Genomic DNA, 12,235 nt, shown 5'->3' on the forward strand with positions numbered 1-12,235 from the left:
GGTAAATGGTTGGTCGATAATACTGATAAAAGAGAGCACTGCTCATAAATGATTTAGTCAGTCTATATCACGCACTGTGAAAACATCCTGAGGGAAACTCGCTGTAAGAACCGTTTAAATTGTCAGTTATCATATTCACAATCCCCAAAAAGATGGAAAACGAGAACATAGGGACCAGAGTAAATGAGCATTGCACATGCAGTGCAGTCTATGATGCAAGAACATGCATAAATAGATAAAAACTAGGAATACATTTGAAAATATGCCTGTTAATATTAATAGCCCTGACCTAAAAAGCTACATGTCTTTCTGTGAAGCACCTTGTTAACTTTATTGTAATGAAAATAAAATATCAACAAATTAACTGGAAAACATGACTTGACACATACATGTGTGGTGTCTTGTGTGTGTGTGAGGAGAGAGAGAGAATATGTGCTGGTGACAGTGGGCTTCAAGTTATCCCTTTGTGGTCTAAAATAGACACACAAGGCATCTTTTGTAATTTTCTCTCAAGGCTAGGAAAAAGAAGACTGACCAGCTTTCACACTGCAAAGAGAGAAGAGCAGAACACTGAGGTGGAAGCAGATACTATACAGATGACTGGTTGATATATTCTTCCTTCAACCTCAATGAAAGGGGCTTAATGATCTCAGTTCCTCTTTCAGTGTTGACACTCATTCTGTTAGGTTTGGAATAGCTATTGATTTGGTGGATAATAAATCACATTCAGCCAAACAATCTTGCAGTAGTGTTGACAGCTCTAGTTGATTTATAACACGTAAAATTGTTTTACACTACTGTTCAAATGTTTGGGGTTGGTAAGACCACATTTTCTAAGAAGCCTGTTTTAAACATCAGAATAATATATACAATATTATTATTATTATTATTATTATTATTATTATTATTATTATTATTATTATTAATATTATTAATAATAATAATACACTTCAGCTAAAGTACCACAGGCACTACACAAAGTTTTCTACAAACAATTTTAATATTTAAAAGCTTAAACAATTTTCTGTGTTTTGAATCAAATAAATGCAGCCCTGTGTAAAAAGAGACTTACTAAACAAAACTAATTATTAGCTTCTAAAACAAACAAACAATAAAATAATTCTAATTTAATAACAACTTTTAAGAATAATGTCTTTATTTTTTTTAGAAATAATTTGTAAAAAACAAAACTATATATATATATATATATATATATATATATATATATATGTATATATACACACACACACTATTATAATTATTTAAAAAAGATTCAGTAATTTTATAATTAAAAAGAAGCCCTTTCTCATATTATAAATATTAGCTGACTACTGAATCAGATTTAATAAAAGTTAAACATTTTCAGAGTTGAAGAATCAATCAAACTGTGTGCTTTATCATTACCAAGCTCAAAGATCCAAATATATAACTGCATTGATAGAAGAAAAACAAAAACACACTCCAGAGAAACTGGATTAATGTGTTTCTCTACTACATTCAAATATAGTAAACAAACCTAAGCAAATTACTGTTTTCATGCCAGAAAGATGCTCTGTTAATAATAATTACAACCAAATCATGCATGAGCACAAGCAAAGAAGAGGCTGACCTGAGCACCGCTGTAAGCCCGCCTCCGGTGAACACATCGCCACCTCCCGGTCTGGTAGCCCACCTGCAGGTCCCAGAACTTCAACCCTGACGATTCTGACGATTCCTCGCCCCTTCTTTTTGATATTTCTCGTGTCTCAGGATCTCATCCTTCCTTCACCCTGACCCTATCCTTCATCGTCTTCCTTTGTTTTCCTTCACCTTTTTTCTCTTTGTTCTTGCGACGCTTGCCCTGGCGTTCCTGCCTGGCCCAAGCCGCTTCCCTCTTTACTTTCCTCGCTCAGTTTGGGCTCTGCTTCTGTTTGGGCTCTCACTTCCCGGCCATCGTGGGATAGGCGGCTGCCAGGCCCCAAGGTCCCACCTCGTTGTGTGGTGCTCTCTCAGGCTTGGCAGGGGCCAGGCTGGCAGGTGCGTGAACCTGTTAGGTTAGGCAAGCTGAGCCATCAAAGAAAGTGATTAGAACCCATCGGGGTAGACGGTTCTGCAGGCCCACTCAGCAATCCTTAGAGCAGGATGTCCATGGGGGAGACCCGACACCACGCAGTCACGTGGGCATGGGATAAGACAGGCCTGCTCTAAACTGCGTGGTTTGGGCTCAAAGTATCTGGCTATGATGGCATCTTCTGCAGGAACGCCTATCTGATTTATGCACATAAGCCTACTTCCTGCCTGATGTTCTTCTTTCGCCTCGAGTGCACACCGGCCATTCTTGGCACTACTAGACTACAGACAGACACCGGCACGTACTGGTTCCAGGCCCCTAGCTGCTAGTCAGACAGCCTCCCAGCCAATCGCACACCCGAAGTAGCTCTCTATTGGTTGTTGGGCCGCCGACTGCTGGCTTGGTTGGTAATTATGCGTGGTCCAGCCCCTCAGAATGGGCAGGCACACCATACCGCTCGGCTTTGACTTCCTCCCGGGACCACACTCACTGCTCCATGGCACCTACTCCCATGGCCCTAAAAGAGAGACAACAAGAGACAAAAGAGACCATTTTAAAATTCACTCATGAACTGATGTCAATCTTGATTTGAGCTCACGTTCAATATCCTGATCGCATCCGGTTTCACTTCCTGGGCAGATCATACTAATCGTCTGCAGCCTACATGCTCTTAAGACTTGAAATAGAGTTAAAAAACAGGACATGAGCAGCTGTGAGGAGTCAAATGCCCATTCTCTCAATCAATATTCCTGTATTCCCAGGGTCTCCATAATTCAAAACACTCTAGGGAGGTGTGGTAGTGAAGACAAGCTGATTTTACTGATGGATTTCACAGCGTGCCAGAGACATCTTTGTAGAGAGGGTCACAGTGTACAGGGAGAAGAAAGAAAGAGGCCCGTCATGTTGTTTTAAAAATTGCTGCTTCCAACACATGCTGTTTTTATATGACAAAAAGGCAAAAGTTCATGAATATTAATTAGATTGAGCTAAAACATCTATTTAATAATGCCTAATTAAATATTGCTGTGCTCATAAAAAAACCCCAACAACTTAAAATAAGTATCATAAATATCATAAATAAATGTGAGGTATTGCAGTACACTTAAACACTAAAAAAGTGCCACGGCAATTATCCATTCCCATGAGGACCAAAAATGATTAAAATTGTGTTTTCAATAGAACCTTTCACATAGTTACTTGAGGGACCAATTTAAGCGTGCAAGTGCATAAGAAATTGTGACATATTTAATTTGATAACTTACTAAATAAAAACAAACAACATCTTGAGACTGTTATTTGCATAGGGGTAGATACCTGAAAGCAGCTTCTCACTATTAATAGGAGAGCTTGTCTAAAACTAACACCTTAGTTCTGTATGATTTACTGTATTTTGATAGTCCACTTTAGATATTCTACTAACAATAAAACACTTAACAACTACAGCATATAACAATGAGAAACTATGTTAACTTAGTCTACTTACTCTTACAATTACTAGACATGTAGTTGCAAATTAATAACAATTAGATGACATGTAGTCACAAAGTTACCTATAGTTAGTAAAATGTCTAAAGTGGACTATCAAAATAGAGTGTAAATATTTACTTTCTTCCGTAGAACACAAAAGAAGATATTTCAAACATGTTTTAATTGCTTTGTCCATAGAATGAAAGTCAGTGGGTCCACTGTTTTGGACAAAGAAAGGAGTAAGAATAAAAGAAAGCCAAAGAGTTTTTGAGTGACATGAGTATGTTTAAAAAATTACAGAACTTTCATTTCTGGGCAATCTGTCCTTTATGAATCATTGTTCTAGTAGTCATATTTTTGTATTGTTTCAGGAGGATGGGTTATTCTAAGCTAAAGCAACACTCTTAAATCCCCATTTTCCCTGCATCTTCCAATTTTTCAGTCTCTACAGAGCACTAGAGACATAAAGACAGTCTAAAGCAGTAAATCAAAGCGAACCGAAATTCAGTTTGACTATTTGCTGAGATCATAAAGGAAAAAAAGCATCTTATACCAAGTTTCATTTGATGGCGAAGTTATGGCAGTGATCTTCTCGAAAGAAGTCTCTCTCTCTGAATACGGTAGTTCATTGTGTGCTCTGGTACCCGTTTTATAAAGTGCCTGGGCCAAAGGGGTGATTTATTTCACAGAAATGATGGCCATTTGAAGCCCTGCTTTATGACTCCACTCGATAAGGACGCGAGACAGGCCGATGTAAATGTCAGCGGAAGAAGCAGTGGGTTAAATTAGCCTACAGCTGCAACCACAAGGACCAGGTCAATACAGATCGATACTGACCACGAAAAACTGCTTTGGATACAACAGATGGAGCCACCACAAACCAAAGGACCTCAAACACCGGAAAAAAGATCATATGCGCCATGCACTCATATGTAATCTTTTTCCCAAATACAATATTCTGATTTAAGAAAAACTAGCGGCGAGTAATTTCTGACTTATTTCACAAACAGTTTGTCACATGGTTAGCCACTGTAAACTCCAATTTTCTAGGGAAATCAAGAGCAATTTCATTTTGAGAGCAAGATTAAGATTAAAATTCCACAGAAGTAAACATGTCTGCATTAAACACTCAAAACATAACCTTGTAGGTTAAGTACAAGTTAAACTCAATCAACAGCATTTGTGGCTCTGTTAATTACACCCAAAATTCATTTTCAGACTTCCCTGCTTTTCTCAAAAAAACATCTGAATTACAGTGAAGCACTTACAATGCAAAGGAGCCTGTACAAACAAAGTAAATACTCATTGTTTCAATTCAGTACAGACAAACTGTATGTGTTAACATTATGTAAGAAAAGAAACCGTTTCTGTTTAAAGTTTTTACAATTTTGTTGCCATGACATTGATAGGCTCTTAATCAAGACTGTAAAATTATAGTTTCAACAATTATACAGCTCTGATATAATTTTCTTTTAAAATTATTAAAAAAATATTTTATTAATATATAATCTTAATAGTCCTGCTTTTAAATCCTTCAAAAAGTTGACCCATCTTCGCTTCTATTACAAGTGCATCACTGTAACACAGGTTTAAATAGAGAGAAAAAAAGAAATGAGTTGAGAATTCTCCTCTTCTTCTTTTACATCAAGCCACAAATACGGTTGTATTGGATCTGGAATATTCTTTAACTAGAGCTCTCACAAACAACTGCATGTGATTGTAGAGGAAGCATAATGGAGCTCCCCAGAGAAAGCCAGCAAGAGCTTCTTCATTCACAACGCCTGCAGCTGCAGGTGCTCAGAATAATTTATGAGCATGTCAGAGGGTGATGTGGTCATCTACAGGCCAGGGGACACCAGGGAGACGACAGCAAAACACTATGCAGGACTGGCCGGAACATCACAGGAGTCATGCCTGCAAATTTTAGAAAGGACGGCTGATAGCAAATTCATTTCTATCCATAAAGGTTACCGTGGATGTGGTATATTAAATGAAAAGACATGGAAAAGGCAGGGATGCGAGGGAAAAGAAGATGGCAGAAGACGGATAAAAGAAGGAGAAGGAGAGAGGTTTATGGTAGATAAGACTTCTTTGTTTGTAGAACGTTGCTCCAGCTGTTAGATCTAGAGCACAGGGCATCGGTAAAAGAGCTCATCAATTTCCCTGACTGCTCGTCCACCTGCCACTCACTGATTTTTATTCTATATCTCCTATCACACAATCATGGTCCAAATACACACACATATGGCACAAGAACCGGCCTTTAACAGATGTAAATGTGGTTTTCACTTATATGTAGCTCAATTTCTAACAATTCATTATGCAGTTTTATAGAGTTGTTGTTCTGAATATTGATTGCTACAGATAATTACATCCTTGCTTGTATCCAGACCAACAGAAGAACTGGGAGTATGACATTGCTTTTTCACAATTCAGAGAAATTTGGTAACTTACAATTTAGACAGATACTGACGCTTAATGATTAATCTGTATTTTTGAGCGATATAATGAAAAGAGGTTTCATGAATGACTCATTGACTGATTAAGATGTTTAGTTCTTGAATGAAGTTCTTGAGTGAGTCAGGAATTCAGAAAGAAATGTTTCATTCTTGTGTGAATTTTTGATTGATTCAGTGGAAGAATGATTCAGTGACTCATTCATAAAGACTTGTTTTGTTCCTGAATGAATCAGTATATTGTACATACATTATATATATATATATATATATATATATATACTGTATATATATATATATATATATATACATACACACATATATATATATATATACATACGCATATACAGTATATTGTATCATAACACATGGCATGACATGACAGATGTATCAGTAAATAAAACAATCTATTTTTTATTTTGCAGAGAAGTTAACAGGGAATAGCTATGAGATTGCAATGGTGAGTATAAAAGTCTTTATAGGTTCTCTTCAGATTTCATAGCAGAAAGTAACTGAAAGAAAAATTATATATATATATATATATATATATATATATATATATATATATATATATATATATATATATATATCTGGAAGCCGAAAATGGGATGGATAATGCCCCATCAACCAGGCATTAACAACAAATTTTATGAATTTGAAATAACTGTTCATCTATTGCAAAACAGTTATGGAACTCTTGATATAATAAATCAAAGGAAGCTTTTTCAAAAGCAATTACATTTAGCTCAAATATTCTCCCATGAGTACAAGAAATCCATTATGCAATTAATTTAGTTTTTCATTTTTAATCAAACACAAATTCTCAAAGGCCTTCATTAGTTCAGCCAAGAGAAGCAAGTGATTGTTGAAGGTTATGAGATGTGTTTTTTACAGATATGATTAGGTACAGTAGTCAACTGTCTGAGGATGAGAAGACTGAGAAGAATAGAAGAATGAGAGATGGAGGGAGGAGGCGACTGCTCGCATGTAAAATGATTTCTCTTTTGCATCTTCTCCCCATCCCCAATTTGGTATTTCCTGTGGTGCCAGGTGGGCCAGCTAAACCTGGCATTTACCAGGGAAATGTAAAGCAGCGTGAAATGTTGCTCCATACCAGCTTGGCTGGATACAGAGGCTTTAGAAAATGGTTGCATGCTGGGCAGATGCTCTGCATTCATGCGCTCAGACACTCACATGATGAAGAACTAGGAAAAGCCAAAGGAAAAGGTCACGCATTCCAACCACTGACTATTGTTTAGATCGGCACGATTACAAAGTTAAAATGTTATTCCATTAAATTGCATGATATTTGCTGTCAAAGAAGAAAAAGATATAATTCTCTGCAGTCTTTTATCTCAGTCTCAGTCAGCGGTGAGAATTACTGTCGAATGAGGACAGTCAGGTTTTATCTACTACCCACAGAGAAATATTGAAGTTGTGCTGATAACTAATAATATGAACAGCTCACGCCCTCACCTACACATTTAATATCAAGACATCTGCTACACCAGAGACAACCATATAGGAGTCATAAAATCTTTTATCCCTTTTTCTTATTCATGTCGAATATCTTTTTTGATCACAGTAGACTCACTAAGCCTTTTCCAAAGCTTGCTGCTGAGTCTGTTGGCCACAAATCCTTTTACACAGACTTCTGGATTAGCTTGTATTCTTTTTCCTGGTTGAATCATAGCATCTTTTACGCTGTAGAGCGATACAATGTCAGTCACAAGGATGTCTTTGATTTATGCTAACAGACACGTGATAAAGTGATGCTAAAGTAAGTAGAAGAAGAGTAATATTCGCAAACTCGTATTGCTCTACTTCAAGGATATACTTTGTGTCACGGGCTGACCCAGACAGAGTCCTGTTATCTCAGGAGAGACCTCACTGTTGTTTCTTGTGCAGATCTCAGTTTTTAGAAATTAAATAATTTTTTTTTATAATTAAAATACACAAAAATGATAATTTTACATATATTAAAAGTATTATAAAACGTAAGCGACTATCTTTATTCAAAAATATATACCATCTGAGCTGCACCATGAAAAAATTGATTTCTAGAATTATCTTGGCAAATCTGAGCACAGAAAAACACTTTGTTTACATCTCTGCTGAAACTCTAGTTTAACAGAATCTTCCCTTTAAAGAGAAGCCCAAAAATGTGGATGACTCAAGCAAAAATCAGATCATTACCGTATGAGGACATATCTCATTTTCTTTCCCTACGTGGATGTTCAAAGACGTTTACATCTTCAGCTGTCAAATAAAAATGCTCACGGCTTGATTAATCATGATATGCCATATAACCAGTGTAACCCTGCTGCTTTATCTGTCTGCTTTTATCTGTTCAACTATTCCAAAACAACATGCATCCAACCCCAAAAGCTCAAATACGACTGAAACATTTACTTTATAAAAAGAAAATTCACTCAATAAATGATGCAAGCTCTTAAGTGTTTGTGTATCTGTAGCTGTCCTGTTCAAGGACGTTCCTGTCAAAATGAGTAAGTGTTCTCAGTTCGCACCACATGAGCTCGGTCAAACTCTCCCACACTTTGGAGAGGGAAAAGGGTTTACAATAAAAAGCTGCACTATTGATAAAACTAAATCTCGAATTTAAGCTAGTCTACTTCATTTAAAGTAAAAGAAAAGAGGTGAGATGTGTGGACGATGTCTATGCGAAAACCATTATTCTGAGGCTATTTGTTCAGCTGAAAGTAAGAGTAAGAGAAGTGATACTAGGAATCTAAAATGACTCATGTATCTTTCATAAAAGTTCCTGAGAGGTAGGTGCTTAGCTATTAGTAAGAGACATTACACGCTTCATTTAGGTTGTTGTGAAACATTGCATAGAGCCTGTGAAAGCCCATGAATGCATGCCAAACTGTTGTGAAAACGTTCTTTTCGGGCATCATCAACTGCACTGTGGGGAAGAGGTAAAAGTGACATTGAAGCATTCATAATCATTTTTAAGGCCATTGCTTTTTTTATAATTTGCCTTTAGATGTTTTAAAAGATTAAATTAACACATATTTCAATTTGTGACAAATCCTACTTGATGCATTAATGGTGGTTGACAAAAAATGTTACATCGTCAGCCATTGTTTCTTCCCATGAAACACAAAATGAGACTTTTTGATGAGACTATTTCATGCAATTTTAAAACAAATGGGAAATTATGCTTTCGAGCTTCAAACGTGACAAACTCAAAACTACAGTAAATCATTTGTGTGTTCAGCTTATTCATCTGAATGATATCTGAGTGCACTACATGCACATGCACACACACGCACACACATACAGCTCACTCCTAACAGATTACAACATTTTGTAGCTCTGTTTTAAGTCAATCAGTAACAACAGGCCAACTCGAAAAAGCTGAATCATCATTAGTAAATGGGTTTGATCTTCACAATTTCAAGAACATGCACTGCCATAAATCATTGGGATCAGCTAGAAGAAACGCAATAGATGAATTTTGTGTGCGTGTGTGTCTGAAAGGTTGCACGAGTGAGTCTGAGCAGTGTATTTGGCCACTGGAAAATATGCCCACTTCACTCAGAGAGCAAGAGGCATGATGGGATTCCTACCCCCCGCTGAATGCCATCTAACACACAGACGGCCCACACATTTATCACTCACCACTAAGCATGCATGTGTATGTACGTGTATGTAAGTGGCAGGGAAAGACTGTGTCCATATAACCTCACACAGAGAGAAGGTAAGACCACCTGCTTGAGCTCTCGGTGAACAGCTTTCACACGAGACGCTACGTAAAGAATAGAGGTGCATTAGAAAAAGGTGCATTCTGTAGTTTTACAAATTCAGACAATAAGAGGCCATAAAAATCTAAATTCTCAAAAACAATACACATTTTTAAGTTGTAGTGTAAGCAATTATTAAGTTGTATCTGTAATGCAACATTAAAGACAGACAAACCAACATTTCAGTAATAAAACAATCATGAAACAATCACAAAACTGCTTTTTTAATAAAGAACTTTGAAAGAATTCTGATATATATATATACCTATCTGTATAGGTTTATCATTTATAATAAAAAAAAATTGCTATGCTTTGCTTTGAAAGTTTGCCGGCACCTCTTGGTCTCATAATTTATAATTTAATGATATTCAACTATTGTAAAACGTGGCTTAAGTATCTAAATATTTCATGAGGCTACTCCGGAATAAGTGTAAATTATAACCTCCACAAAACGCGCTCATCATAAGATGCAAACAAGACTCTCAGAGCTCTTAATACAAATCCCTAGCCATATCAGTTGAGTTACACTTTGTTATTCTACAATAACACAAAGCCTCAGGAGATCCGTGTTTCACTGAGAAACGAGCCCCTTCTCTCTCTAGCCATGAATCAGCCAGAGGCAGCTGAGACACACAACTGACACCAGATCAGTCCGGACCGGGTGGAGGTCTGTGCCCGTCAGCTGTAGGGAACTGGCTACATCCTCCCTTTGTTCCTGACAGAACAGTAGCATTCTGTACTCTGAACTCACAATAGAGAAGCACCTAAAGCTGGACGGGGTTGATGACGTGCCTGGTCAGAGCTTCAGCTGCCCACACACAAAAATACAGCATGGTACAAAGGATCCTTTTTGGCTCTTCTATCCAAACACACCCACAGACAAACTCGAAGCTGCAAAACATCATTGTGTTCATCAGTATGTTTATTTGTTGCTTTCTGTGTAGCATATAAATAGCCCTAACAAGATATGCAAAGATCATTTTAAAGGCCATTGGCCAAAAGTAACAATAACAATCTCGCTGAGTTTTAAAAAAGGTCAAAATGACTTATTATAAGAAAAGAGAAACATTTACGTTAAAAAATGACTAAACATCTCACAATAATCAGAAACGTTTATGAAATTGTGACTTAACGTTTCACAATAATAGAACTTTTACATACAGTAGAAAATTACAATGTTATAAATAATACTTCTACACTATTTATTAATCTTAATTTTAGTATTTATTAATGGATTATTAAAATCACATGTTTTTTTGTTAACATGCACTATAAACTAATGTGAACAACGAAAGCCTAACATTAAACGGGATAAAAAAATTGTGTCAAAAATTTCGTATTAATTGTTTATATTCATCATTTAATTTTATTTACTGTCATTTTTAGCAGATATGCTATAAATGCTAATTTAAATTGATTTCTCCTAAATAGTGAAATCTCAATGCTTTTCTCAATGCTGCCAGATGTGAATATGACATATCGCAACACTATGGAGACCAAGGCATTAGAAGTCAGAAGACACTTAATTTAAGGGTTTCTCTGTCTATCTGAACCAAAGAAACCAAAGCAAACTATCTGCATGACACTGAATTGCGTAGGATTATATTTTTTTTCATTAGCATCATATTGCACTGAATCTATTTGAAATCGTATAGCACTGCAGTGTAATAATGGTGAACTGTAGCATCGGTAGCTGTTTCATATATATATAGATCCTTAATGTATCGTATCGTTAACAATACATCAAAATGCATATCGCAGTGGCCTCAGTTATGGAGATGCACATCCCATATACGCATATCCAAATATATACATGCATATGATTATGGATGTTTTTTTTTTTCCTTCCAGTGAAGACATTCATCGTTGTTCTTTGTCTTCGCTCCTCTCCATTTAAAGTAGTAAAGTCCCAAGCCACACAGTGTTCATTATAAACAGCTGCTGTTATCGAATTCTAACAGAAGAATAATCAAATCTTGGAAGGGTAATTAAGAAGTGGCTTGCAGCAAGATGAAGAAGAGGCAGTTGGGCTTTAAAGGAGACAACACTTTAACAGAAGCTCTAAAGCAAGATTTGTAATCATATGTTGTGTGCGTTCAAGATGTTCTGAGATGATCTTGCAATTCGGACAATGATCTGTGGAAGACAGAATCTAAAACAAACAAAAAAAAAGATTTGGAAAATCACAAATTATTTACTTTATTTGATTTCATCTTGTAGCGTTCAAAGATCATTTTGAGATACAATAGGCTTCAAAGATCTGAATGAATCGATGATCATTACAGCAAACTCACTTATGGGCAGCGGGCATGGATATACAATAGGAGATGACACGAACAAAAGCAAGAGATGGATACACCACAAATAAATACAGGCAGACATGCAGAGTGAAAGAAAAGGAAGTGTGAAGGAAATCTTTCAGGATGCATGCCCTTCAGATTAATGACATTAGTCAGAGTACAGGGCAGGGGGCGAAGGGGTTTACATGATTGGAT

The 12,235-nt window shown here is 36.5% G+C and overlaps 1 protein-coding gene across 1 annotated transcript in view; it reads right to left on the reverse strand.

Moving 5' to 3' along the window:
* Positions 1-1,753: 1,753 nt before the first annotated feature.
* thsd7aa (thrombospondin, type I, domain containing 7Aa) overlaps positions 1,754-12,235 on the reverse strand; it is a 34,970-nt gene continuing 24,488 nt past the window's right edge. Inside the window, 7 exon segments of the mRNA XM_043217895.1 lie at positions 1,754-1,978; positions 1,980-2,038; positions 2,041-2,133; positions 2,136-2,244; positions 2,246-2,308; positions 2,310-2,528; positions 2,530-2,567. Coding sequence (XP_043073830.1) covers positions 1,754-1,978; positions 1,980-2,038; positions 2,041-2,133; positions 2,136-2,244; positions 2,246-2,308; positions 2,310-2,528; positions 2,530-2,567 — 806 coding nt within the window.

The sequence above is a fragment of the Puntigrus tetrazona genome, chromosome 19, assembly GCF_018831695.1.
Source record: "Puntigrus tetrazona isolate hp1 chromosome 19, ASM1883169v1, whole genome shotgun sequence".
Lineage (NCBI taxonomy): Eukaryota > Metazoa > Chordata > Actinopteri > Cypriniformes > Cyprinidae > Puntigrus > Puntigrus tetrazona.